At 64.5% G+C, this 27,286-nt stretch overlaps 4 protein-coding genes across 12 annotated transcripts; all 4 read left to right on the forward strand.

Moving 5' to 3' along the window:
• Positions 1-37: 37 nt before the first annotated feature.
• Positions 38-3,607, forward strand: LOC128821009 (vacuolar fusion protein MON1 homolog B-like). Its single transcript, XM_054001864.1, is given in 6 exon segments — positions 38-91; positions 485-1,504; positions 1,943-2,759; positions 2,871-3,018; positions 3,404-3,550; positions 3,552-3,607. Coding segments are annotated over 5 exon segments (2,049 nt in total). The 5' UTR covers positions 38-91; positions 485-603; the 3' UTR covers positions 3,588-3,607.
• A 292-nt stretch (positions 3,608-3,899) lies between these two features.
• Positions 3,900-7,752, forward strand: LOC128821002 (involucrin-like). 2 transcript variants are annotated; one of them, XM_054001857.1, is made up of 11 exons: positions 3,900-4,003; positions 4,982-5,204; positions 5,333-5,407; positions 5,585-5,632; positions 5,861-5,915; positions 6,026-6,115; positions 6,240-6,303; positions 6,417-6,483; positions 6,740-6,794; positions 6,881-6,970; positions 7,077-7,752. In XM_054001857.1, the coding sequence occupies exons 1-11, from the start codon at positions 3,956-3,958 to the stop codon at positions 7,129-7,131; spliced, it is 870 nt and encodes a 289-aa protein (XP_053857832.1). In that variant the 5' UTR covers positions 3,900-3,955; the 3' UTR covers positions 7,132-7,752. The 2 variants fall into 2 exon arrangements, with proteins under 2 accessions (XP_053857832.1, XP_053857833.1); XM_054001858.1 differs by lacking the exon at positions 3,900-4,003 and adding an exon at positions 4,515-4,633.
• A 172-nt stretch (positions 7,753-7,924) lies between these two features.
• Positions 7,925-16,844, forward strand: CXXC1 (CXXC finger protein 1). Of its 3 annotated transcripts, none has more exons than XM_054001869.1 (15): positions 7,925-8,002; positions 8,096-8,193; positions 8,596-8,696; positions 9,094-9,197; positions 9,765-9,920; positions 10,586-10,612; positions 11,038-11,187; positions 12,171-12,278; positions 12,917-13,101; positions 13,611-13,818; positions 14,428-14,538; positions 15,010-15,059; positions 15,366-15,462; positions 15,776-15,928; positions 16,575-16,844. In XM_054001869.1, exons 1-15 carry the CDS (start codon positions 8,000-8,002, stop codon positions 16,713-16,715), a joined length of 1,692 nt encoding a protein of 563 aa, XP_053857844.1. In that variant the 5' UTR covers positions 7,925-7,999; the 3' UTR covers positions 16,716-16,844. The 3 variants fall into 3 exon arrangements, with proteins under 3 accessions (XP_053857844.1, XP_053857845.1, XP_053857846.1); XM_054001870.1 differs by having other exon boundaries at positions 11,152-11,187; XM_054001871.1 differs by lacking the exon at positions 11,038-11,187.
• Positions 16,845-17,604: 760 nt separating this feature from the next.
• Positions 17,605-26,271, forward strand: MBD1 (methyl-CpG binding domain protein 1). 6 transcript variants are annotated; one of them, XM_054001880.1, is made up of 17 exons: positions 17,605-17,686; positions 18,327-18,448; positions 18,894-19,008; positions 19,334-19,632; positions 19,884-19,969; positions 20,331-20,371; positions 20,477-20,626; positions 22,069-22,203; positions 22,365-22,412; positions 22,523-22,579; positions 22,658-22,726; positions 23,582-23,746; positions 24,775-24,885; positions 24,958-25,038; positions 25,123-25,209; positions 25,289-25,378; positions 25,831-26,271. In XM_054001880.1, exons 1-17 carry the CDS (start codon positions 17,678-17,680, stop codon positions 26,263-26,265), a joined length of 2,100 nt encoding a protein of 699 aa, XP_053857855.1. In that variant the 5' UTR covers positions 17,605-17,677; the 3' UTR covers positions 26,266-26,271. The 6 variants fall into 6 exon arrangements, with proteins under 6 accessions (XP_053857855.1, XP_053857852.1, XP_053857856.1 ...); XM_054001877.1 differs by having other exon boundaries at positions 24,775-25,038; XM_054001881.1 differs by lacking the exon at positions 23,582-23,746 and having other exon boundaries at positions 24,775-25,038.
• Positions 26,272-27,286: the final 1,015 nt, after the last annotated feature.

Here is a 27,286-nt window from a genome sequence, read left to right on the forward strand (position 1 = left end):
ATTGGTGAACGCGGCGGCGCGGTGACGTCACGGGGCGCGCGGCGCGGCGGCCCCGGAAGCGGCGGTGGCGGCGGGAGCGGGAGCGCGGCCGGTGAGCGCGCGCGGGGCGGGGACAGCGCGGGGGCGGGGCCAGGGGGGCGGGCACTGGTGGGGCGGGGCCTGAAGGGGGCGGAGCCTGGTGGGGAGGGGGCGGCCTAGGGGCGATCTCGCCGGAGGGTGGGACTTTGTGAGGGGTGGGGCGGCCCCAGGGCGTGGCTAAAGTGATTTGGGGCGGGGCTTTTCGATGAGGGGGCGTGGTTTCGCTGTAGGGGCGTGGCCAGAGAGACACGTGTCGGGTGTTCCGGGGTGAGGCTCGGTGGGGGTGTGGCCTAGGCGAAGACCACCAGGGCTGGGACTTGCTGAGCGAGACTGAAGGTGTGGATTAGGGGTGGGGCGTGGCTTGTGGAGCCACGCCCCTGGTGACCCCACCCCACCTCCCCCACAGGTGCCAGCGCCCAGGACCGCTGACCCCACCCTTGGTGAGGGCAGGGTGGGGCAGGGCGGGGCTGTTCAGGTGCGCAGGCACCGCCCCGGCGCCCCCTGCTGGTCACAGGTGAGGCAGAGATGGAGCCAGGGAGGACAGAGGACACGGCGTGCCCGAGCTGTCACCACAGCGGGGAGGATGAGGAGGAAGATGTGACAGCAGTGGCAGCCATGACATCATCCGTGTGTCACCCTGCTGGGAATGAGGAGGAGGAGGACAAGGAGGTGGCAGCAGTGGTGACAGCCACAGCGTCCCTGGGGTGCCACCCCAGTGAGGAGAAGGAGGAGGTGGCAGTGGCCATGACATCCCAAGGCAGGCCGTGTGGCAGGGATGAGGATGTGGTGGCAGCAGTGACAACAGAAGCAGCCACAACGTCCCAGGGCTGTCATCCCGGTGAGGAGGAGGAGGTGACCACAGCAGGGACATCCCTGGGGTGTCCCCCACTTGGGAATGAGGAGGAGGAGGTGACCACAGCGGTGACAGCAGCGGTGACATCCCCGGGCGTTCAACCCAGTGAGGAGGAGATGACCATGGCAGCAACATCCCCAGCACGTCCTCCTGTAGGGGATGAAGAGGAGGTGACAGCAGTGGTGACATCCCCAGGGAGTCACCCCAGCGAGGAGGAGGTGACAGTGGCAGTGACATCACCAGTGTGTCACCCTGGTGAGGAAGAGGAGGAGGTGACAGCGGCAGTGACATCACCAGTGTGTCACCCTGGTGAGGAAGAGGAGGAGGTGACGGCGGCGGTGACGGCAGCGGCGGCCACGTCGGCCCTGGGCGGGCGGCGCGGCGCGGACGAGGACGTGGCGGCCGCGGGCTGGCGAGCGCGGCGCAAACACGTGTTCGTGCTCAGCGAGGCCGGGAAGCCGATCTACTCCCGGCATGGCAACGAGGAGGCGCTGGCGGCCACCATGGGTGTCATGATGGCCCTCGTGTCCTTCATCCAGAGCGGCGGCAACGCCATCCGTGCCATCTGCTCCGGTACGGGGCCAGCGGGGGGTGGAAACGGAACCCCCAAATTTACACAGACACACCTGTGGGTAACCCCAAATCTGCACAGCCCCGCCCCCAGGTAGCCCTGAAACAGCCCCCACAGGTACAGCCATCCCTGCTCCAAACAGCCCCCTCCAAACACAACATCCCACCCCCAAAACCACCTCTCCCAGGTATAGCTGAATCTACCAAATCAGCCTGCCCAGGTACAACCAGCCCCCCTAAACTCTCTACCCCCCTAAACCCCTTCATGGGTCCTACCACCCCCCTAAAAACCTTCTTTGGTACAGCCACTCTCCAAAAATAGCACGCCCCAAAACAACACCTGTCCAGGTACATCTGTCTACCCCCAAGCCAACCATTTCTCCGACTCCCTCCGTGTCCCCCCGCCCCGTGTGACCGCCGTGTCCCCTCTCTCCCCCGCAGAGGACCGCACGCTGGTGTTCGAGCAGCGGGGCCCGCTGCTGCTGGTGTCGGTGTCCCGCACGCGGCAGTCGGCGGCGCAGCTGCGGCGGGAGCTGGCCTTCGTGCACGAGCAGATCCTGTCGCTGCTGACCCGCGGGGGCATCGCCCGCGTCTTCGCTCGACGCCGCGGCTTCGACCTGCGCCGGTTGCTGGCGGGCGCCGAGGCCGTGCTGGACCGGCTGCTCTGCGGGGCCGCGGCTGACGGGCGGCTGCTGCTGGGGGCCGCTCGCTGCCTGCCCCTGCCCGGGGGGCTCCGCCGCGCCGTGTCCGGGGCCCTGCGCCGCGCCGCCGCCGCCGCCCGCCCCGCGCCCGCCCTGGCCGTGCTGGCGGCTCGGGGCCGCCTGGTGACGGCGGCGCGGCAGCGGGCGCTGGCCGAGGGCGGGCGGCTCTGCGCCAGCGACCTCCACCTGCTGCTCAACCTGCTGGGCGGCGGGGCGGGCGCGGGGGCGGGCGAGGTGTGGACCCCCGTGTGCTTGCCCCGTTTCAACCCCGACGGGTATTTCTACGCGTACGCGGCGCGGCTGGGCGAGGAGGAGGAGGAGGGCGTGACGCTGATCCTGCTGTCCACCGAGCGAGAGGGATTCTACGCGGCGGCCGCGTGCCGGCGGCAGCTGGAGGACACGCTGCGGGCGCAGGGCTGGCTGGCCGAGCTGGCGGCGGCCGTGCGGGGGGGAGCGGGGTACGGCCCCTCCCGCCCCGGCGCCCCCGAGCTCCGGCATTTCCTCTACAAACCCTTGGAGGGGCCGGAGGAGATGCAGCAGCTGCCGCAGTTCACCAGGTGGGCGGGGATGGGGGGGACACGCCAGAATTGAGGGGGTGGGGGTGTCCCTGACCTTCACCTGACGCTCGTGTCCCCCTTCCCTCGCCTGGGGGACTTCCCTGGCTGCAGCCCCGAGCTGGAGGAGCCCTACACCAGCGAGGAGGAGCAGCACCGGCTCTTCGACCTGTACCACTACCTGCACAGCCGTGTGCACAGCCCGCACCGGCCCCTGCGCCTGCTCTACCACGTGGCTGAGAAGGAAACGCTGCTGGCCTGGGTGAGCCGCGGGGAAGGAGCCGTCAGCAGGGCCCAGAGCCAGCAGCACGTGTTTGTGCTGTGGTGAGAAGGTTCCAGAGTTCGTGGGGGTCGCTGGCTGGTGGTGCTCTCAGTAGATCCTGCAGTTACCAGGATGTGGTGTCATCAGTAGATCCCACAGTTAAGAGGATGCTCAGTGTCAGTGCTGTCAGTAGATCCCACAATTAACAGGATGTTCACTGGCAGTGCTGTCAGCTTGGTGACAGCTCGGTGTCAGTGCTGTCAGTAGATCCCACAATTAATGGGATGCTCACTGGCAGTGCTGTCAGCAAATCCCACAGTTAACGGGGTGCTCGGTGTCAGTGCTGTCAGTAAATCCCACAGTTAACAGGCGTGGATTCCCACAGGTGACCAGCAAGTTCGAGCTGTACAGCTGCTTCAGCCCGCTGGTGACGAAGGCGGGCGCCATCGCCGTGCTGACCAAGCTGCTGCGCTGGCTCAAGAAGGAGGAGGACTGGCTGTTCATCCGCTACCCGGCACCGTTCTGCGCCGCGCCCCGCGCGCCCCGACGGGCCCGAGCCCGAGGGCTGACAATAAACACTGAGACCCCAGGGAGAGTCCTGAGTCCGGGGGGACTGGGGGGTGAGGGGACACGGCTGGAGGGGTGAGGGGACAGGGGACATCCTGAGGGGTGACAGAATTGGGGGACATGCTGAGGGGTGAGGGGATGGGGGGACATCCTGAGGGGTGACAGAATTGGGGGACATCCTGAGGGGTGACAGAATTGGGGGACATGCTGAGGGGTGAGGGGATGGGGACATCCTGAGGGGTGACAGAACTGGGGGACATGCTGAGGGGTGAGGGGATGGCAGGGACACGGCCTGAAGGGGTGAGGGGATGAAGGAAGCGGGGAGAGGAGATGAGAACAGCGACAGAGAAGGGAGAAAAGGGAACCGAAAATGAGAGGAGTGCGGGAGAGAAAATGGGGAGAAAACCTGAAAGAAAAGGTGGGTAAGGGCAGACAGAAAAGAGGGAAAATGGGACAGAAAAGAGAGAGATGAGGGGGCAGAAATCACTGGGAAAACATGTGAGGAAATGGTGGGAAAATGTGACAGGAAGGGCTGGAAGAAGTGACAACAAATGGAGGGCAAAAATAGACGGGAAAGGGAGCAGAAAAGAGGAAAGAGAATATGACGGAAGAAGTGACAGATTGGGGGTGAAAAGGGGACAGAAAGACGTCAGGAAGGGAGAGAAACAGCTGGAAAAGGGCACAAAAATTAAGGCAAAGTGTCGTTGGAAATGGTGGGAAGATGTGAGAGGAAAAGGGTGGGAAAACATGAGGGACAAAGGTGGGGAAATGTGAGGTGAAAAAGTGGGAAAATAGAAGGGTAATGGTGTGAAAATGATGGGGGAAAGGCAGGAAAACATGAGGGGGAAGGGTGGAAAAAATTAGGGAAAAAAGCAGGAAAATGTGAGGGGGAAAGGGCAGGAAAACGTGAGGGGAAAAGGGCGGGAAAACGTGAGGGGAAAAGGGCGGGAAAACGTGAGGGGAAAAAGGCGGGAAAATGTGAGGGGGAAAGAGCGGGGAAATGTGAGAGAATGGGAAGGAGAGGAGCTGAGAAAGCTGCAGAAAGAAGGTGAGGGGAAATGGGGGATGAAAAGGGTCAAAATGTAAGGACACAAGACAGAAAAGTGTGAAAAGGGGACTGGAAAGAGTCTGTGGGTGACAAAATGGAGCAAGAGAGGAAAGGACTGGAGAGGGAAATGAGGGGCAGAAATGGAAGGGACAGAGGCGTCAGGAACTGGAGGAAGGAGGCGACAGGAATGGGAGAAACCCTGGAGAAAAGAGATAAAGAGGGAGGAAATGGTGAAACGTGACAGAAAATGTGGGGCTGAGGGTGGGAAAAGGGGAACTAAGAAGATGACAATGGCAACAGGAGGGGACAAGCCAGTGCCCACCATCATCATCCCCTGTGTCCCTCCAGGCTGCAGTGATGGATCTGGACCCACGCAGTGAGGGGCTCTATGGCCAAGACCCCCCAAGACCACCGTGTGTCCCAGTGTCCCCCCGCCCCAGGGACAAGGTGGCCTCGGATGTCCCCAAGAGAGGCAGTGTCCCTGTGTCCTGCCCAGCTCCCCCCTCAGGTCCCCCTGGGGGGATCCCACAGCTGGAGGTGCTGCTGAGGCAGGTGCACAGCCTGCAGAAAGGTGAGTGTGAGGACCCCTGTGTTCCCCCGTGTTCATATGTCCCACATGTCCTCCTATGCTCCCTCATGTGCCTGCCACGTCTCCCCGTGTCCCACGTGTCCCTCTGTCCGTCCCACCGCGTCCCACAGTCCGTGAGGACACGGCACAGGAGCTGGTGAAGGCACAAGACCGCAGTGAGGAGTTGCGCCAGCACCTGAAGCAGCGTGAGTCACCTGGGGGGAACACTGAGAGGTTTGGGGAGCCCTGAGGGATCTGGAGGGAGACACTGAGAGGGCTGGGGATGCACAGAGAGGGGTCTGTGGGGTCGTTGGGTAGTGTGTAGGGATCCTGAGGGGTTTGTGGGGACCGAGGGCTCTGAGCTCATTTCCCCCTCCCCACAGTGGAGCAGCGCAAGGAGGCACTGGAGAGGTCCTGGCAGCAGGTGCAGGGTGAGCCCAGGGGGCCCTGGGGTCTTTGGGCCCCCCCCCAAAAAACTTCCCCTGATGCCCCCTGAACCTCTGACCCCCTTGACCCCCATGTTTCCCTGACCCCTGTGGCCCCTCCTGACTCCCCCAGAGGGGGTGGGACCCCCCCACACAGAGGGGATCCCCCTTGGCCCCTGATCCCCCTGACCTCGACCCCTGTGACCCCCTGTGACCCCCCCTGCCCCACCCCAGATTCACTGCAGAGAGCACAGCTGCAAGGGAAGGAAGTGGAGGCCAAAGGTCAAAGGTGAGTGAGAACACCTGTGATCCTCTTCAGCCTCACCTGTGTCCATGTGAACCTCTGACTCCCCCCCCCCCCGCCCCAAAACACACCTGGTGCCCCCTGACCCCCCACAGGCGCTGCGGGCTCTGCCTGGAGCAGCAGCAGGACCTGGAAGGGACAAAGCAGCAGTGGGAGCAGCTGAAACACTTGCGCCGGGGACACAGGTAGGGCTGGGGACACAGCCTGAGGGACACAGCTGGGGGACACAACTGGGCTGGGGGTGGCACCAGGTGACCCACCCAGGTCATGTGACCACCGTGTCACCCCCCTGTGTCCCCTCACCCTCAGGTGGCAGCACTGCCAGCAGCTCGAGGACATCATGGAAGAGCTCAAGAACCTGCGTGTCACACACGTGAGCCCCGGGCTGGGGTCCCTCACACACCTGGGGGTCCCTCACACACCCGGGTGCCCTGGCACACCCCGGGATCACATGCACACCCCCCTCCCACCCCTGTCCCCGCACAGGCTCCGGCCCACCTGGAGGCTGAACTGGCGCAGCTGGAGAAGATGGAGGAGAAGTGGCTGAGCTGGGGTGAGCCCCTGACACTTGAGTGACCCCCCAGGACCCCCCTCAGGCACCTGAGGGACGCCCTTGGACACCTCAGTGACCTCTGCCAACACCTGAGTGACCTCCGCCAACACCTGAGTGACCTCCTGAGCTCCTGACTGACCCTGGGCCACCTGAGCCCCTCTCCCACAAGCCCCTGAGTGACCCCCCCTGGACACCTGAGCCCCCCCCAAAGCCAGGTGTGTCCCCTTGGGCTGACCAGTGTCCCCGCCTTGCGCAGAGCGCCGCGTGATGGACACCGAGGAGCAGCTGGGCCCAGAGGCACCTGTGCTCGGGTGGGTGCCCAGCTCTGGCCCCGCCCCCTCAAAGGTGACCCTGCCCACTCAGGCCTGTCCCCACCCCCTAACCCTCATTCTTGCAGGCGATTGGTGCAGCAGGACCAGGAGGGGGCGGAGCGACAGCTGGAGGTGGAGCTGGGCCGGCAGCAGCTGAGCCTGCGGCGCCGTGACAGGTGTGTGACACCTGGGACAGGTGTGGGACAGGTGTGGCACTGTCACCTGGGCCCCTCGAGGCTCCACCCACATCTGGCCCCACCCTTTATCTGGCCCCGCCCCCAGGTTGGCAGAGGAGCTGCAGCAGCTGCAGCGCCCCCTGGAGGCTCGCCCAGAGTGACAAGATGGACACGCCCCGTGGGACACCTGTGGCACCTGTGTGACACCTCTGCGCGTTACCTGCGGGCCACCTGTGTCCTGCCATGTTCTCATTGTCCTCCCCGCCATGTCCCCCTCAGGTCCCCAAAGCTCCCCCATGTCCCCCAGTCCCCTCAAGTTCCCCCCATCCTCCCCATATTCCCCAATTGTCCCTCATGTCCCCATTTTCCCCAATGTCCCCCATGTCCCTGCAGGTCCCCATGTGCCCCACAATGTCCCCCATGTCCCCAGTTTCCCCCCAGTGTCCACCATGTCCGTTCAGGTCCTTGATGTCCCCAATGTCCCCTCATGTCCCCATTTTCCCAATGTCCCCAATGTCCCTGCAGGTCCCCATGTGCCCCCCATGTCCTCTCAGGTCCCTGATGTCCCCCATGTCCCCAGTTCCCCCACAATGTCCCCCATGTCCTTGATGTCTCCCTTGTCCCCAGTTTCCCCCCAGTGTCCCCCATGTCCCCTCAGGTCCCCAATGTCCCCTTATGTCCCCATTTTCCCCATGTGCCCCCCATGTCCCCCATGTCCCCAGTTCTCCCCCAATGTCCTCATGTCCCCCCCATGTCCCCTCACATCCCCAATGTCCCCTCATGTCCCCATGTCCCCCATGTCCCCAATAAACACTCCGCCACCATTGCTGTCTCTCAGGTGTCTCTTTGCGACCGCGGGTGACGCTTCCCCCAAACATGGCATCCCCCAATGGACGCCGCCATTGCTTTCCTGACCGCTGCCATGCTGTGGGTGGGCGCGCCCGTACCCGGAAGCGGAAGTTGGGCACGCCCCCGCTTCCGGCCGCTTCTGGGCCTAGCCCGGAGCGTCCCTCGGAGGCGGCGGCAGCGATGGTGGGGGGGGAACCGGGGGTGTGGGGGAGCTTCAGGGGGTCTGCGGTGTCCGGGGAACCCCAGGCCCTGACACCCCCGCCGTTGCCCCCTCAGGACAGCGAATTCTCGGACGCGGAGGCGGCCCCGGGAGGGGAGGAGAACGCGCCGGTTTATTGCGTGTGCCGCAAGCCGGACATCAACTGCTTCATGATGTGAGGGGGGGGTCTGGGGGGTCCCCAACCGCTTCATGATGTAAAGGGGGAGTCTGGGGGGTCCCCAACTGCCTCATGATGTGAGAGGGAACGGGGGGAGCGGGGTCCGTAGGTTCTTCGGGGTGTGAGGGGTGGTCTCGAAGTACTTCAGGATATGAGGGGGGGGGTCTGGGAGTTCCCCAAATGCTTCGGGGTGTGAGGGGCGTCTGGGGGGTCGCAGCAGATCTGAGGGGCCAGCTGGGGGTCCCGGCTGCTTCTCAGGGTGGGGGTTGGGGGCTCCCGGCTTCTCTTGGCCCCTGGGGGGGCTTTGGGGGTCCCTTGAGGCGGGGAGGGGTGCAGAGTCCCCTTGGGGGGCTTTGGGGGTGCCCGGCTGAGGGTCTCGGTGTCTCCCCCGTCCCGCAGAGGCTGCGACAACTGCAACGAGTGGTTCCATGGGGACTGCATCAACATCACCGAGCGCATGGCCAAGGCCATCCGCGAGTGGTACTGCCGGCAGTGCCGCGGTGAGAGGGGCTGGGGGGGCTTTGAGGGGCTTTGGGGGGGCTCTGGGAGGCTTTGGGGGGTCTTGGGGGGCTCTGAGGGGGGCTCTGGGGAGTGTTGGGCTGCAGTGAGAGGGGCGGGGGGGCTGATTTGGGGGGCTCCAGGGACACCTGGGGTGTGGGTAGTTTTTTGAGGGGGGTGTCCCCGGGGGTGTTTTTTAGGGTGCTTGACCCCGTTTTTGGGGTGTCTGACCCCAGATCAAGAGTTCAGCCCACATGTGCGGCGAGTGCGAGGCAAGGGTGTCCCTGGTGGGGTTTGGGGTGTTGCTGGTAGGATTCGGGATGCCTGACCCCATTTTCAGGGTGCCTGACCTGTTTTTGGGGTGTCCCCGGTGGTTGACCCCTCTGTGACCCCCCCCAGAGAAGGACCCGTCCCTGGAGATCCGGTACCGGCACAAGAAGTGGCGGGAGAAGGAGCACGAGGGGGCCAAGGGGCAGGAGCTGGAGCAGGGCCGGGCTGCCAAGGTGGGCTCTGGGGGGGGTCAGGGGGTGGGGACCCCACAAAGGGGGACACCCCAATTCTGGGGACAGGCTGGGAGGTGCCTGAGTCCCTTGGGATGAGGATTTGGGGGGCATCAGGAGGCTGGGGGGATGCTTTGGGGGAGATTTGGGGCACCCCTGACCCTCTCCGGGTGCCTGGGATCCCTCCCAGCTTGGGTTTTGGGGTGTCCCAGGTGGATTTTTGGGGTGCCTGACCCCATTTTTGGGGTGTCTGACCCCAGATCAAGCACTCAGCCCGCATGTGCAGTGAGTGTGAGGCAGGGGTGTCCCTGGTGGAATTTGGGCTGTTCATGGTGGATTTTGGTGTGTCTAACCCCATTTTTAAGCTGCCTGACCCCATTTTTGGGGTGCCTGACCGCATTTTTGGGGTGTCTGACCCCAGATCAAGCGCTCAGCCTGCATGTGCAGCGAGTGTGAGGCGGGGATGTCTCTGGTGGGATTTGGGGTGTTTCAGGGTGCCTGACCCCGTTTTTGAGGTGCCTGACCCCATTCTCGGGGTGCCTGACCCCGTTTTTGGGTGCCCGACCCCAGATCAAGCGCTCGGCCCGCATGTGCGGGGAGTGCGAGGCGTGCCGGCGCCCCGAGGACTGCGGGCAGTGCGACTTCTGCCGGGACATGAAGAAATTCGGGGGCCCCAACAAGATCCGCCAGAAGTGCCGGCTGCGGCAGTGCCAGCTGCGGGCGCGGGTGAGCGGGCACCCCGCGTGTCCCTGGCGTGTCCCCAGTGTGTCCCCAGCGTGTCCTTGGGGTGTGTTGGGAGTGGGGTGTGTGCCCCGTGTGACGTGGCCTCGGTGCCCGCCAGGGCTGGCGGTGTTGGGGTGGCCTTGGCGTGTCCCCAGCGTGGCTCTTTGTCACTGTGTCCCTGTCGCGTGGCCTCTGTCACCACCTCGTGTCCCTTTGTCACCCTGTCCCGTGTCCCTTTGTCACTGTCTTGCCGTGTCCTCGTGTCTCTTTGTCACCTCGTGCCACATCCCTGATGCGTCACGCTCGTGGCGCGTCCCCGCGTCCCCCGTTGCTCATGTGTTCTGTGTCCCCAACAAGCTGCTGCCTGTCCCTGAGGTGTCCCCAAGGTGTCTTCCCATGTCTGTGTGTTACTGTCTCACAGTGTCCCCAACATATTCCCGACATCTGTCATGTCCCCGTGTCACCATCTATGTCCTCACGTTCCATGTCTGTGTGTCACTCTTATCAGCGTGTCCCTGACATGTCTTGTGTACCCAAGTGTCCCGTGCCCCGTGTGTCCCTGTCCTATGTCCCTGTGTCACCCCGTGTCCCCATGTCCCTGTGTCCCCATGTTCCACGTGCCCGTGTCACCGCCCTGTCCCTGACGTGTCCCCTCCGTGTCCCCACAGGAGTCCTACAAGTACTTCCCCACCTCGGTGAGTCCCTGGGGCCCTGGGGGGAGGGGAGGGGGGGGGAGGGAAAAGGGGACCCCCAGACCCCCCCTGTCCCCGTGAGAAGGGCGTGGGGGAGGGGCCAAGCCTGGCTGGGGGGGAGGGGCACCCCAAAATCCTCACTGTCCTTGGGGTGAAGGGGGGCTCACAGGTACAGGGGGTGGGGGTGCCCAGGAAGGTGCTGACCCCCCCACTTGATGCAGGGGGTCCCAGGATTGCCATGAGGGGGTCCTGGGGGGTCCCAGGGGTGCCATGGAGGTCCTGGGGGTGCCTGGTGGGTCCCAGGGAGTCCCTGGTGGGTGCTGACCCCCCCCCAGCTGATGGGGATGTCCTGGGGGTGCCATTGGGGGTCCCAGGGGTGCCATGGGGGGTTCCCGGGGGTCCCTGGCGGTGCTGACCCCCCCCCCCAGCTGGCCCGGGGGCGCGAGGGGGACCTGGAGCTGCTGAAGGCGCAGCTGGGGGGGCCGGGGCCCCCCGAGAGCCTCTCGGACGAGGAGCTGCCCCTCGACCCCCGGCTCTACCAGGAGCTCTGCGCCGGCGCCTTCGACGAGCACGGCCTGGTGAGCCCCCCAAAAACTGCCCCCCTGGCACCCCAGAAACTGCCCCCCCCGGCACCCCGAAAACTGCCCCCCGGCACCCCAGAACTGCCCCGGGACCCAAAAACTGACCCCCCAGGACCCCAGAACTGCCCCCCTGGCACCCCAAAAACTGTCCCCCCAGCACCTCAAAAACTCCCCCTCAGCACCCCAGAACTGCCCTGGGACCCAAAAACTGCCCCCCGGCACCCCAAAACTGTCCCTGGCACCCCAGAATTGTCCCAGGATTCTGGAACTGCCCCCTTGGGACCCCACAACTGCCCCCCTGGCACCCCAGAACTGTCCCCTCAGGACCCCAAATACTGCCCTGGGGACCCCCACTATACCCCTCTGGGCACCCCAAAACCCACCAGGCACCCCAAATACCCCCCCCAGATACCACAGGAGCAGATGCAAAGAAGGTTTTTGCACATCAGGGCCTGGTTTCGTGAGTTTAGGGCTGGCTTTGTCTGTCAGGGCCTGGTTTAGGCTGTTTAGGCCTGGTTTTAGGCTGTTCAGGGGTGGTTTTGTGTGTCAAGGCGAGCTTCAGGTGTATCAGGACGTGTCCTCGGTCCTTGTCAGGGCGTGTCCCCAAATATCCCCAGTGTGGGACCGTGGCACGTCCCCACGCTGGGCCGTGCCCTGAGGCATGTCCCCAAATGTCCCCAGCGTGTCCTGGCACATCAGGACACGTCCCCATGGCACTCTGAGGTGTGTCAGGCATATCCCTGCATGTCCCCAGCGTGTCCTGTCACGTCCCCACACCAGGCCATGCCCTGTGGCGTGTCCCCAAATGTCCCCAAGTGTGTCCTGGCACATCCCGACACCAGGCCACGTGCCCGAGGCACCTCAGGCCACATTGTCCCCTCGTGTCCCTTCGTGGGCCACGCTCTGTGGCGCATCGGGGGCGTCACCCTGCGTGTCCCCACGTGTCCCCGACATGTCCCCACGTGTGCTGGTCCTGCCAGCCCTGGCTCAGTGACGCCGAGGACGCGCCGTTCCTGGACCCCGTCCTGCGCAAACGCGCCGTGAAGGTCAAACACGTCAAACGCCGCGAGAAGAAGTCGGACAAGAAGGTGAGGGCCACTGGGAGCTACTGGGAGAGCCACTGGGGGCTACTGGGGGTTACTGGGAGGCTCCAATGGTTGCTGGGAAGGCTCTGGGTGGTTGCTGGGTTACGAGCGGTGGTTACTGGGTGGTGGCGGGTGGTTACTGGTGCTCACTGGTGTGGAAGGGGGAGTGGCAGAATGAGCACTGGGAGCTGCAGGGAGGTACTGGGGGGGTTCTGGGTGCTGACTGGTGTTAACTGGGTGTTACTGGTGTGGAAGGAGGAGCGCTACAAGTGGTACTAGCAGCAGGCACAGCACTGGCAGTGCTGGGCTACAAGCGGTTACTGGGATGTTACTGGTGCTAACTGGAGGTTACTGGTGCAGAAGGAGGAGCGCTACAAGCAGCACTGACAGTGTTGGGGCTATAAGTGGTGGTTACTGGGAGGTTATTGGTCTATGAGTGGTGGAGACTGGGTGATTGCTGGGTGGTGACTGAGAGGTTCCTGGTGCTAACTGGTGCTAACTGGTGCAGAAGGAGGAGCGCTACAAGCGGCACCGGCAGCGGGCGCAGCACTGGGAGGGCTCTGATGGTTACTGGGCTATGAGTGGTGGTTACTGGGAGGTTACTGGTGCTAACTGGTGCTAACTGGTGCTAACTGGTGCAGAAGGAGGAGCGCTACAAGCGGCACCGGCAGCGGGCGCGGCACCGCGAGCGCCGCGGGCACCCCGAGCGCGCCGACGCCCGCGACCCCGCGGGGCTGGGCCAGTGCCTGGGCCCTGGCTGCACCCGCCCCGCGCGCCCGCCCTCCAAGTACTGCAGCGAGGCCTGCGGCATCAAACTGGCTGCCAAGTGAGTACCCACCAGTACGGACCAGTATAAACCAGTGTGGGACGGGACAGGCCGGTATCGACTGGTATGAACTGGTACGGAATGGTACTGACTGGTATAGACCAGTACAGAATGGTACAGACAATGTGGATTGGTATAAACTAGTACAGAACAGCACAGGCTGGTATAGACCAGTGTAAACCACTTATATAAAGAGATCCTGACCTAGTGGATCCCAGGGATCCTGCACTCCCCATTAACCCTTTCCTCACATTGATCCCAGCCGGATCGACAAGATCCTGCCTCAGTGGATCCCAGGGATCCTGGAGCCCCCATTAACCCTTTCCTTACCCCGATCCTAGCCGGATTTGTGAGATCCTGTCATAGCAGATCCCAGGGATCCTGGAGCCCTCATTAACCCCTTCTCCCCTGATCCCAGCCGGATCGACAAGATCCTGCCACAGTGGTTCCAGCAGTGGATCCCAGGGATCCCGGAGCCCCCATTAACCCTTTCCTCACCCTGATCCCAGCCGGATCTACGAGATCCTGCCGCAGCGGATCCAGCAGTGGCAGCAGAGCCCGTGCGTGGCGGAGGAGCACGGCAAGCGGCTGCTGGAGCGCATCCGGCGCGAGCAGCACCAGGCGCGGCTGCGGCTGCAGGAGATGGAGCGGCGCTTCCACGAGCTCGAGGGGCTCATCGCCCGCGCCAAGGGGCACCCGCCCCGCGAGGACGAGGAGGTGGGCACCCCCCGGGGCTGCCGGAGGGCTGGGGACCCCAAAAACGCTTTCATTCTACCCGTTTTGGGTCCCTCTTGTGATCGCACTTGGTCCTTCATGCCCCCACGTCTTTTAATTTTCCCTGTTCTGGGTCCCTCTTGAGATCCCCCTTGGTCATTCATGGATGCCTGGGTGCCCCCAAATGTTTTAATTCTCCTCGTTCTGGGTTCCTCTTGAGACCCCTCTGCTCCCCTGGTACCAACACCCAGCTCCTGGAGGGCTGGGCACCCCAAAAACCCTTTAATTCTCCTCATTATGGGTCCCCTTTGAGGCCCCTCTGCTCCCCTGGGGACACCTGGGCACCCACACTCAGCTCCTGGAGGGCTGGACACCCCAAAAACCCTTTAATTCTGGGTCCCTCTTGGGATGCCCCCAAACCCTTTAGTTTTCCCCATTCTGGGTCCCCCCTGAGCCCCTGGGCATCCCCCAAATCTCTGAGTCCCTCCTGAACCCTGTCCTGGGTCCCCCTGGATACCTTGTCCCCCCAAACCCCTCCCTGGAGCCCCCTAACCTTGGGTCCCCCAACACCTGGGTCCCCCCTTGGACCCCCTGACCCCGCTGTCCCCCCAGAGCACGGAGGGGGACAGCGAGGACACGGACCTGCAGATCTTCTGCGTGTCCTGCGGCCACCCCATCAACCCCAAGGTGGCCCTGCGGCACATGGAGCGCTGCTACGCCAAGGTGATCCCGGGATTTGGGGGGGTCTGGGGGCACCTCTGGGTTCCTGGGGCCTGTGGGATCTGTGGGATCATCTATGGAGTCACCCATGGCATTCCAGGCTGCTGTGGGATCATCCACGGGACTCTCCGGGCTCCTGTGGGATCTTCTGGGGGACCCTTTTAGGGGAACTTTGGGAGCCCCCTGAGCTGGGCAGCACCCCCAGATCCTGCTGTGGCCACGGGGATCCCTTCCCTCAGCTTGGGGGGGCTGGGGGTGGTTCCTAGGGGGCTGGGGGGGACCCTGTGAAGGAACTTCAGGGGTTTCTGTAGGGGCTGGGGGGGCTGTAGGGACCTGCTGGGAGCTCTGTAGGGACTGGGGGTTTTGTGGGGTCTCGTGGGGAGGGGCTCTATAGGGGCTGGGGGGCCATAGAGCCCAGGGTGGGCTCAGGGGTCCCATCCCTGCCCCCTTTTTGACCCCCCCACCCCATTGCAGTACGAGAGCCAAACGTCCTTCGGGTCCATGTACCCCACCCGCATCGAGGGGTGAGTGGGGAGGGGGCTCTGGGGTGGGGGGGCACCCTGGGGGGCTTTCTGGGGTGAGGGAGGGTGACCCCAGACCCCTAAATCCTCCTGGGAAGCAGGGGGGAGCACCCTGGGGGGACCCCAGCCCTCTAAATCCTCCGGGGAAGGTGGGAGCAGCACCCAGGGGAGGCTTTTTGGGGTGGGGGTGTCATCCCTCCCGGGGGAGCACCCAGGGGGGAGTTTGAGGGGGAGGGTTGTGGCTGTCTGGGGGGGGTCCTTCAGCACCCTGTCCCCCCCCCACCCAGGACACCTCTTGTGTCCCCCCAGGGCCACTCGGCTGTTCTGTGACGTTTACAACCCCCAGAGCAAAACCTACTGCAAGAGGCTGCAGGTGCTGTGCCCCGAGCACTCCCGCGACCCCAAGGTGGGCACAGGGCGAGGATTTGGGGCTGGGGACAGTGCTGAGGACAGTCCTGGGATCCCAAAGTGGGCACAGAATGAGATTTTGGGGTGGAATTTAGGGGATCTGTGCCCCGAGCACTCCCAGGACCCCAAAGTGGGCACAGGGAGGGCCAGGACAAGGGTTGCGCCCAGGACGATCCCAGGACACCAAAGTGGACGTGAGGGGACAGGACAGGGGCAGTGCCCAGGACACTGCCAGGACCCCAGGGTGGCCGTGGAGGTGGCAGAGGGGCTCTGGGTGCCCCCAGCCCGGCGCTGACCCCGTGCCCGCCCAGGTGCCCGCGGACGAGGTGTGCGGGTGCCCGCTGGTGCGCGACGTCTTCGAGCTGACCGGGGACTTCTGCCGCGTCCCCAAGCGCAAGTGCCACCGTCACTACTGCTGGGAGAAGCTGCGCCGCGCCGAGGTGGACCTGGAGCGCGTCCGCGTGGTGGGTGCCACCGCCCGGTGCCCCCAAAGTGTCCCCGAAGTGTCCCCACGCTGTCCCTGTCCTCACATTGTCCCTGTCCCCACACTGTCCCTTGTCCTCACACTGTCCCTGTCTCCACACTGTTCCTATGCTGTTCCTGTCCCCCGCAGTGGTACAAGCTGGATGAGCTGTTCGAGCAGGACAGTGTCCCTGTCCTCACATTGTCCCTGTCCCCACGCTGTCCCTGTCCTCACATTGTCCCTGTCCCCACGCTGTCCCTGTCCCCACGCTTTCCCTGTCCTCACATTGTCCCTGTCCCCACGCTGTCCCTTGTCCTCACATTGTCCCTGTCTCCACACTGTCCCTTTGTCCCCACACTGTCCCCTCGCTGTCCCTGTCCCCACGCTGTCCCTGTCCCCACACTGTCCCTGTCCCCACGCTGTCCCTTGTCCTCACACTGTCCCCGTCCCCACACTGTCCCTTTGTCCCCACACTGTCCCCACACTGTCCCTGTCCCCACACTGTCCCCATGCTGTCCCTTGTCCTCACACTGTCCCCGTCCCCACACTGTCCCTTTGTCCCCACACTGTCCCCACACTGTCCCTGTCCCCTCGCTGTCCCTGTCCCCACACTGTCCCTGTCCCCACGCTGTCCCTGTCCCCCGCAGTGGTACAAGCTGGACGAGCTGTTCGAGCAGGAGCGCAATGTGCGGGCGGCCATGACGAACCGGGCGGGGCTGCTGGCGCTGATGCTGCACCAGACCATCCAGCACGACCCGCTGACCACGGACCTGCGCTCGGACCGCTGACCACGGGCCTGGCTCGGACCGCTGACCGCCCCCAGAGCCCCAAAATCCCCCCAGACCCCTCCCCACATCCCCCCACCCCTGATTCCTGGGTGCCTCCCCATCCCCAAATAAACCGGGTGTGCAAAATGAGTCTGGGGGTGTCCCTGCGCTGTTGGTGGAATTTGTGGGTTCGTCCATGGGATTTAGGGGGGGCTCCTGTGGGGTCTCTGGGATCCTGGGGATCCCTTTTGGGGGAATTTTGGGAGGCCCTGGGTTCTGGTACCACCCCAGACCCTGCAGAGGCCATGGGGATCCCTTTGCTGGCCATGGTGCAGCTGGGGAGGGGTCCTGAGGAGGTTGGGGGGGGTCCTTAGGGGGCGGGAGAGGTGGAAATGGGAGCAGCACCCGTGGGAGGGCTGGGAGGGGTCTCTGGCGGTTTTTGGGGGTCCTTTGGGGGGGTCCTGGGGGGAAATGGGAGCAACAATCTTGGGAGGGCTGGGAGGGGTCCCTGGTGGTACTGGGGGGGTCCTCTGGGGGGAAGTGGGAGCAGTATCCGTGGGGGGGCTGGGAGGGGCCCCTGGTGGTTTTGGGGGGGCCTTTCTGGGGGGACCAGGGGGTCCTGGGCAGGGGAAAGGACCCCAATGGGCCCGAGGGGAACGCTCCGGGCTCATTAGCATAGCCACGCCTACACACTGCTCATTAACATGCTCCCTCCCTCCTGGCGTCACGTGCCGCGCCGTCACGTGCCTCCCCCGCTCCACGGGTCTCGTATCGCCCCGCCCCTCTCTGGTTCTGCCTTTTCTCATTGGTCCACTCCGCTTCAGGTGACCCTTAGCCCCCGCCCCTGCTTTTCCCGCCCGGCGTTTCCGCTTCCGGCGCGGGGCCCCGCCCCCTCCGCCCCCCGCGGCCTCGCGGCGTCGCCGGAGGAAGAGGAGGAGGAAGAGGAGGAGGAAGAGGAAGAGCTGCGCCACAGGCGGGGGCGGATGGGAACGGTGAGGGGCCGGGGGGGTGCGGGACCGCAGCGGGGTTTGAGCGGGGAGCGAGAGGGAAGCGAGCGGGGAGACGCGGCCGGTGGGAACGGGCGGGCCGTGAGGGGGGGCGGCTGGGGGGGGGGGAGGGGTTCGTGTGGGGAAAGGGGCGTGAGGGAGGGGGCTGGGAGGGGGAGTTTAGGGGCAGTTTGTGACGGAGAGGGGCTGTTTGTGAGGGGAAGGGGCAGTTGGTGAGGGAGAGGGGCAGTTTGAGGGCATTTTGTGAGGGGGAGGGGCAGTTTGAGGGCATTTTGTGAGGGGGAGGGGCAGTTTGAGGGCATTTTGTGAGGGGGAGGGGCAGTTTGTGAGGGGAAGGGGCACTTTGGGGGTTGTTGGGGAGGGGGAGGGGCACTTTGGGGGTTGTTGGGGAGGGGGCGGAACTCCGGGGGATTTTTGGGGGTGTCCTTGTGGGGGAGGGGCGGACCCGGAGCTGTGTTTGTGTGGGGGAGGGGGGGGCCTGGCGGTGGGGGAGGGGAGGATGGAGTCACGTGGGGAAGGGGCGCGGCCCGGCTGTGTTTGGGGGCGAGGTCCGGGGAGGGGTCCGGGGGTGTTTGGGCTATCGGGGCGGGTCGTGACCCCCTCGCCGCCTCTCCGGGGCTCGCAGCCCCCCCGCAGGATGGCGGAGGGCTGGGCCGAGTGCCCGGCGCTGGGCCCGGGCTGGCAGCGCCGCGAAGCTTTTCGGAAATCCGGGGCCACCAGCGGCCGCAGCGACACCTACTACAGGAGGTGCCCCTCCCCAAAAAACCCCCAACGCCCCCCTCCCACCCCCACGGGACTGCGGCTTCTGCCCTTTCTCCCTCTTCCCATCCTAGACCCCATCCCGTGTCCATTTGGGGGCTTCCCCCCCACCCCCCCGGCGGTGTTTCATGGGGGATTTCAGAGCCCCTCTCCCATCTCCCCCTCCATGAACTCCTCAGGGCCAATTCAGTGCCCCTTTCCCAAATATTCCCAGTCCCCTCCAATTTTTCCAGGCTATTTTGGGGCTGGGGGGGGGGGGGGGGGCTTTTTGAGATCACAAGGGGATTTTTGGGGTCCCCCGAGCTCTGTTTGCTTCCCCTTTCCCATTCTCCCTTTGGCATTTGGGGGGCTCCCCCAGGCTCAGCGACCCCCCTGGGGTTTTGGGGCCTTTCCTGGGGGTTTTGGGGCCCGTCTGACCCGAGCCCCCCGGCAGCCCCACAGGGCAGAAGTTCCGCAGTAAGATCGAGCTGCGGCGCTTCCTGGGCCCCGGGCACGACCTGAGCAACTTCGACTTCAAATCGGGGCAGGAGCGGCCCAGCCCCACCCGGGTACGGGGGATGGGACCCGGGAGGGGCCCTAAAAAGCACGGGAGGGGGCACAAAAATCCTGAAAAACCTTGGGGAGGGAAATCTGGAGCTCTCCTGGTGGGGGGAGCCCCTTAACAAGAAAGGAATTGGGGGTGGAATAAAGAGATGGGATAAAAGGGGCTCCTCAAAATGAGGGAAAGGAGGTTGAGGTGAATCTAAATTGGGGGGTGGGTGGGAAATAAAGGGTCCTTAAATTGGGGAGGAGCAGTAATGGGGGTTTGGAAGTGGGGGGGGTCACAAGGGGTTCTCCCTCCATCTTGTGAACGCCCTGTTTTGTGCCTTTCAGACCAGGAAGAGCCCCAAATGGCACCTGCCCGCCGGGCCCCTCCCGGAGCCCCCCAAAATCTTCAAAAAGGAGGAGGAAGAGGAGGTGGAGGTGGGCGGGGCTGAGACCGAGAAGGCCCCACCCTCATCCGTTCAGGCCCTGCCCATCCCCATCCAGGCCGTGCCTCCTCCTGCCCAGGCCACGCCCCCTGCTCTCCAGGCCACGCCTCCTGTGGTTGAGGCCACGCCCCCGCTGGAGCCCCCCCATCGCAGGACCCGGAAGCGGCCGCCCCTGGAGCCCCCCCAGGATGGGGTGGTGGCGTGAGTGAGGGAGGGGGGAGGGGTCCCTGGGGGGTTGTGGGGTCCTCCAGGTGTGGGGGTGAGGGTCCCAGGAGCAGGGGGTGACCCCAGGAGGGAGGGATTGGAGTCCCTGGGAGGAGTTTGGGGGGGTCCCTGGGGGGAAATTCAGAGTAGGGGGGGTTCCCTCAGGGGGGCTGTGGGATCCCTGGGGGGACAGTGGGGGTGTTGGGGTTGCCTTGGACCCCCACAAAATGCCGCCCCCTCCTCCACAGGCTTTGTGCCAGCTGCCAGAGCCTCTTCCCGGGGGTGTCGCTGCCCCCCCAGCGCCGCTGCCGCTGGCTCTGCCCCGACTGCCGTGGTGAGCTTCGGCCTCAGCGCCCTCATCCTCTTCATGCTCCTCCTCGTTCTCTGAGTCTTTGTCCCACCTTCCTCAGCTCTCTCAGAGCTTTTTTTGTTTTATCCTCTTCCTCGTTGTCCTTCATTCCCTGGGGTTTTCCCTCTCCATCATCATCACCATTCCTTGAATTGCTTCAACCCCGTAATTATCATTTTATTCCTCTGGAACTTCCTGTTCCTCCTCCTCCTCCTCCCCCATGATTCTTCCCTCAGTTTTGGACCATTTTGGGGGAGAAGGGAGCCTGAAGGAGTTTGGGAGTGGGGTCAGGGGGGATCCCAGGAAAGCTGGGGTGACCCTGACCCCCTTCCTCCACCTCCCCCAGCCCAGAGACGAGACTTCAACCGGGAGCAGCGATTCTACAAGGTACCCCCGATCCCTCAGGGGGGGAAATGGTGCCGCTGGGCATTCCCCACATCCCTCAGGGGGTTTGGGGGGCCCCCCCAGAGCCCTGACACCCCCTCCCCACAGCGGGTGGGCTGTGGCACGTGCCAGGCCTGTCGCATCCCCGAGGACTGCGGGATCTGCAGCGCCTGCGCCCGCAACCCCCCCGGGGGCCCCTCCGGGCCCGGCCGGACCCCCAAGTGCCTCCTGCGCCGCTGCCTGCGCATCGTCAAGAAGGTACCGGCACCCCCTTGTCACAGTCACCCCCCTCGGTGTCACCGGCACCCCCTTGTCACTGTCACCCCCCTCGGTGTCACTGGCACCCCCTTGTCACTGTCACCCCCCTCGGTGTCACCAGCACCCCCTTGTCACTGTCACCCCCCTCGGTGTCACTGTCACCCCCTCGGTGTCACCAGCACCCTCTTGTCACTGTCACCCCCCTCGGTGTCACTGTCACCCCCCTCGGTGTCACCGGCACCCCTGCATGTCACTGTCACCCCCTCGGTGTCACCAGCACCCCCTTGTCACTGTCACCCCCCTCGGTGTCATCAGCACCCCCTTGTCACTGTCACCCCCCTCAGTGTCACCGGCACCCCCTTGTCACTGTCACCCCCCTCGGTGTCACCAGCACCCTCTTGTCACTGTCACCCCCCTCGGTGTCACCAGCACCCCCTTGTCACTGTCACCCCCCTCGGTGTCACCGGCACCCCCTTGTCACCGTCACCCCCCTCGGTGTCACCGGCACCCCCTTGTCACTGTCACCCCCCCAATGTCACCATAATCCTCCCTCTCCCCGTGTCAGTGTCACCTCCTGTGTCACCTCTTTGTCACCTCCGTGTCTTCTCCTTCATTGTCTGGGGATGTGTGTGGTGCTGTGTTAACCTGCGTTAATTAACGTTAGTCTGTGTTAATTAACGTTATTAGCGTTAATCTGTGTTACTGGTACCCCACATTATTATAAGTTATCACGTGTTTTTCCTGTTATCTCGCGTTATTTTGTGTTATTCCACTCTATTCCCTGTTATCCACGTTATTCCATGTCCCCTGGAGAGCTGGATATGGCTCCTGGCCTGTCCCCCTGTCCCTTGTCTGTGATGGCACGTCCACCCACGTCCTCTGTTCTCCTGTATTATCCCATGTTATCCCATATTATCCCATATTTTCCCAGTATATTCTGTGTTATTCCATGTCCTGCCCGTGTCCCCACAGAGCCTGGGCTGCAGCTCCTGCCTTGTCCCCGGTCCCCCTGTCCCTCTGTCCTTTGTGGCTGCACATTCACCCCCACACTACTGTATCCACCCATGTTAATCACATGTTTGTTCCATGTTATCCCATATTTTCCTGTGTTTTCCCATATTTCCCCATATTATCCCGTATTATCATGTGTGTACTGCATTTTCCTGTGTTTTCCCATGTTCATTATCCCACGTTTTCCTGTATTTTCCCGTGTTGTTCTCCCCGTGTTTTTCCCGTGTTTTTTTTTCCCCCATGTTTTTCCCCCGTGTTTTCCCATCTTTTCCCCTGTTTCCCTGTGTTGTTTTCCCATATTTTCCCTGTGTTGTTTTCCCATATTTTCCCTGTGTTGTTTTCCCATATTTCCCCTGTGTTGTTTTCCCCGGTTTCCCCACGTCATCCTGTGTTTTTCCCTGCTCTCCCGGGTAACCCCCGTGTCCCCGCAGGGCCTGGGCTGCGGCTCCTGCTCCGGCTGCCTGAGCACCGAGGACTGCGGCAGCTGCTGCATCTGCCTGCGGCGCCTGCAGCCCGGCCTCAAGCGCCAGTGGCGCTGCCTGCGGCGCCGCTGCCTGCGCCCCAAGGTGGGACTGTCCCCCCGGTGTCCCCCCAGTGTCACCCCTGCCATCCCCGACCCTCCCTGGGACCCCCCCCGGCACCTCGCCGCCTGCCCCGGTGTCACCCTGGCGTGTCCCCCCACCCCGTTGTCCCCTGCTGACCCCTCCCCACCCTGTGTCCCCCCCAGAAAGCCAGGGTGGCCAAGAAGCCGCAGAGCCCCCGGCCCCTGACAGAGGTGAGTGCGGGACCCCCGGGCAGTGGCGCAGCGCGGGACCCCCGGCTGTTCTGGGGGAGGGGGGACCCCAAGGTGTCCCCCCCCGCCCCCAGCCCCATTTCTCCCCCCAGAAGTGGAAGCCCCTCGTGGAGCGGGAGCCCAGCGACGCCTCCAGCGCCAGGCACAGAGTGAGTGCGACCCCCCTGGGCACACCTGGGCACACCTGGAACCCCCAGCCCCCCCCACAAACCCCCCCTCCCTCCCAGAAGCCGCTGACCAAGGGCAAGGAGAAGAAGAAGCCGGGGCGACCCCCGAAGGCCCCTGGGCCCCGCGGGGTGAGTGACAGACATTGACCCCGCCCCCTGTCTCTTAGCCCCGCCCCTCCACCGTGGTCACGCCCCTCCCAGAGCAGCTATTGGGGCACGGGAAGCCGTAATGTCCTTAATACAGCAGCCTGTAAAAGGGGGCAGTATTGGGGTGCAGGTACCGTAATGATCCTAGTGGCTGTGCCAGCCCCTAATGCTGATGTTCAGGACCCAGAATAATGGGGTGCAGATACCGTAATTCTCCTAAAGGCTGTGCCAGCCGCTAATACCAGGGCTCAGGCCTTGCAATAATGGGGTGCAGGTACCGTAATGATCCTATGAGCTGTTCCAAGGCTGAATACTGGGGTTCAGCACATTCAAACCACGTTGATATTGGGGTGCCAGTACCATAATACCCCTAATGCTGGGGCCTGGTCACTGCGGCACCCCAAAAACTGTTCATAGCTGATGGTGGGGTCTGAGCAACCCTGGCTGTGGGCTTGGGGCACTGTAATGCCCCAGATAATGGGGTTCAGGTACCCCAAAACCCCTCAGAGCAGGGTTTGGTTACCATAATCCTCCTAATAACCGCTCCAGGTTTAATGGCAGGACCCAAGGTACCAATAGCGGGGTGCAGATACCGTAATGGTGCAAATAGCAGGGCTCAGTACCTTAATGCCTCTAATAGCTGCTCCCACCTGAATGTCTGCTAACCCACCGCTGCCTGGCTGCCGTAATACCCCTAATACCGCCGCATGTACCGCAACGCTCCTAATAGCTGCTCCCACACTAACACCGCGCCAGCGGGCGGGCCCTGGGGACACCCCCACGTCGGGCCCTGGGGACACTTGGGGACCCGGGGGTGACGCCGCTCTCTGCCGGCAGCGGGGGGCGCGGAGCCGGGCCAGCCGGCGCTGCGGGGTGTGCACAGCCTGCCGGCGCCCGGCCGACTGCGGCCGCTGCGACTTCTGCCGGGACAAGCCCAAATTCGGGGGGCAGAACCTCAAGCGCCAGAAGTGCCGCTGGAGGCAGTGCCTGCGCTGTGCCATGGTGGGTGCCCCCCAGTGCTCCCTCCCACTGCCTCCCAGTAACCTCCCAGCAAGCCCCAGCCGTCCCCTCCGCCCCCTTTCCTCAGCGACCCGACTCCTTTGGCTGGGGAAACTGAGGCACGCGCAAGATTCAGGCTGCCCCGGTGCTGGGTGCAGCCCAGTTTGGACAAGTTTGGGGTGGGAGGGGGGCGTTGATCAGCGCTCAGGTGGCACCTGGATGCCTGGGTCCTGTTTCTGGGGGGGGTGGCCCGGACGCCTGGGTCCTTCCTGCATTGCTTGGCTTCGGGGGGGCTCACCCTGGGTCCCTTTTGAGGGGGGGGTGTGGGGGTCCCTTGGCCAGTGGGGCCCACCTGGGGGGGGGTCCTTCCTGCATTTGTGCCCCTTCCAAATCCCCCTCCCCTTGGAACTGCCCCACCCGCTCTGAGGTCTCTCTCCTGGCGCAGAGGCGGCTGCTGCCGGTGGGGGGGGGTCGCTGGGGGTCCCCCTGGAGCGGCCGCCCCCTCCCCCCGTCCAGGCCCCGCCGCCGCCGGCCCCCCCGGCCCCCCCGCGCCGCCGCCCGGAGCCGCCGCCGCCTGCCCCGCCCCCCCCGCAAGGTAACGGGACCCCCCCTCTGCTCAGGGGGGACCCCAAAATGCTCCTCCCACCCCCACGGGACCCTCACACACCCCCCCCCCAGAAATAACCCCATCCCCCCCCTTTGCTGTGCTTGCTTTGCTGCTTTGCTCTGCACGGACCCTCCCCGCTCGGGGGGACCCAGGCGTCGGGGGAGGGGACCAAGGTGTCCCCGCCCTCCCCCCGCGGGAGGGGCTTTGGGGAGTTTTGGGGACCCCCGGATGCCTTGGTCCCCTCACCCGTGACCCAAGGCTTGTGTGTGCCTCAGTTTCCCCGCAGGGGATGAGGTGTGGGGGTCCTCTGCAGACACCTGGGTCCCTTTTTTGGGGGATGGGGGGGGTGGGGTCCCTCCTGGATACGTGGGGGGATTCGGGGGGGGGTCTCACCTGGCTGCCCTGACCTGCCCCTCCCCCACAGGAGAAGGAGGAGCCGCTGGGGGGGGCTGAGAACAGCCCCGGGCCCATCCCGGGCCCCCCCCTGCGCCTCTGCCCCATCAAGGAGGAGGCAGGACCCCTCCCCCGCCTCGAGGTGAGACCCCCCGGCTGCCTGGGACCCTCCCTGGACACCTGGGACCCCCCTGTGACCCCCCCTGCCCCCCAGGACCCCCGCCTGGGACTCCTCATCGCCTCGGCCCCACGCCTCAAAGGGGCCCCCCCGGAGCCCAGCGTCGCCCCCCAAAGGGTGAGTGGGACCCCAAACACCCCCTGAGCCTCCTCGGGGTGTCTGGGACCCCCCCATAACGCCCCTGCCCCCCCCCTTTTCCAGCCCCCCCCAGGAGATTTGGGGGTCCTGATCGCCGCCACCCCTCGCGTGAAGCAGGAGCAGCCCCAGCCCAGCGCGTCCCTGGTGCCGGTTAGTGGGGGGAGACCCTGGGGTTTGGGGGGGTCCCTGTGGTTTGGGGGGGGTCCTGAGCCTCTGCCTTCACCCCCAGGTGCCCCCCCAGCCCCCCCCCGTCCAGTTGGTGGTTCTGGATGAGAGCGAGGAGGAAGAGGAGGAGGAAGAGGAGGGCAGCAGCCGAGTGGTGAGGAAGAGGGGGGATCTCTCGGGGAGGGGGGGGCAGAGGGTTTGGGGAGGGTCCTGAGGAACTTGGGAGGGTCCGGGAGGGGGGCTTTTGATGGGTTGAGGGGTCTTGGGAAGTGGTTGGGGGTGTCCTGGGGGGGCTCTAGAGGGGATTTGGGGGGGCAGTTCTGAGAAATGGGAACTTTAGGGAGGGGCTTGGGGTCCTGGTGAGCTGGGGACTTTTGGGATGGGGGGGATTTTGGGATCCTGGTAATTTGGGGAGGGGACTTTTGGGTGGGGGGAGGTTTTTGGGGTCCTGCTGAGCTGGGGAAGGGACTCTGGGGATGCCCTTTGGGTTTTTAAGGAATCTCTTGAAGCAGGAGGGTTTAGAAGGAGGAGTTTCCTGCTGGCTGGGGGGGTTCTTGGGGGGCTCTAAGGGTGCCCCCCACCCCATTAACCCCTTCTCCCCCACAGCCCTTCCCGCTGCCCCCCGCTCCCCAGCTCTGGCCCGGCTCTTTCCTGGAGGAACTGGCTGAGATCCCCCTCCCGGCTCACTGGGGGGTCGTGGGGGCTGACGGTGGCCCCGGGCCGTGCCCGGCGCGGGGGCTGCGGCTCGTGCAGCGCTGCCCCCGCTCGTCCATGGCCGCGGCCGCCGTGCTGCTCAACCCGGGCTTGGCTTTCCGCGTCTTGGTTGCCCGCGGCCGCCCGGTGCCCCCCGGGCACGAGGTGCTGGCCCGGCGCCCCCCCCTGCGCTCCGTGCTGGACCTGGTGGAGCTGCTCTGTGATCTCGAGGCCTACGGGCCCTGCCCGGGACCCCCGGCCCGGCCCCCCGCCCCCCGCTGCCATGTCCTGGTGAGGGGGGGGCGCTGCTGCCGGCCCTGCCAGATGCTGGCTGGGGAGGGGCATTGAGGGAGGGGGGAGGATTTGGGGAGGAGGGGATTTGGGGTGGGGGGGGGAGCAAATGGAGGGGATGGATTGGGGGGTGATGGGAGTGAAAAATGTGGGGAGGGGGATATTGATGGGAGGGAGATGGGGATGGGGAAGGGAAATGGAAAAGGAACCGAAATTTGGGGGGGGTTTGGGAAGTGATGGTTGAACTGGAATTGGGGTGGAGAAAGTGGGGGGGAAGAAAACTGGGAGGGGAAGAGGAAAATGAGGAACTTAAAAGGTGGGGGGGCACTAAAATTGGGGGAGGTGGGGGTGGGGAGGAGGGATGGGGTGTTGCACCTTTGGGGTGGGGAGTGAATTTGGGGATGGAGCCTTGGATGTCGTGGGGAAGGGGCACTGGGGAGTCCCCTGGGTGGGATTGGCACCCCTGGACCCCCAGAGAGTCACTGGGAGATTCTGGGGTGCCCCACAGGTTTGGGGGCTCCAGGACCCCGCTGTGGGGCTTCAGGGGGGGCCCAGGGTGACACCCCGATTTTGGGCACTTCGGGTCCCCCCCCCCCCACAGTGTCAGATTGCCCCTCCCCCAGTGACACAGCAAGGCTGAGGGACCCCAGTAGTGGCATTTTGAGGGGGGGGAGTCCCCAGTTTGGTACCACTCCCCCCGTTTGGTTTCCCAGGGATATTGGGGTGTTCGCAGCACCCATTTTTTGGGGGGGTTTGCCCCCCACCCCCCAGGTTTATGGGGACATCAGGTTAATGGGGCCCCGAGTTTGTTCGTTCTCCCCATTTCCCCAGTGCCATACTGGGGCCCCTTCCCCACCCCCCAGAGCTTCTATTTTTGACACTGGAACCGCCCCCCGAAATGGGGGCGCGGCCCCTTTAAGAGCCCTGCCCTCCCCTTTCTAGAGATTTAAATGACCTGTTAAAAGGCGCGGGGAGGGGCGTGGCTTTCTTCAGCTCCGCCTCTCTGATTAGGCCCCGCCCATGCGCACCTTTCACCTGCTGTTGCTTCCTTAGGCCACGTCCTTTTATGGCAAGGGGG

The sequence above is a fragment of the Vidua macroura genome, chromosome 33 (assembly GCF_024509145.1).
Source record: "Vidua macroura isolate BioBank_ID:100142 chromosome 33, ASM2450914v1, whole genome shotgun sequence".
NCBI lineage: Eukaryota > Metazoa > Chordata > Aves > Passeriformes > Viduidae > Vidua > Vidua macroura.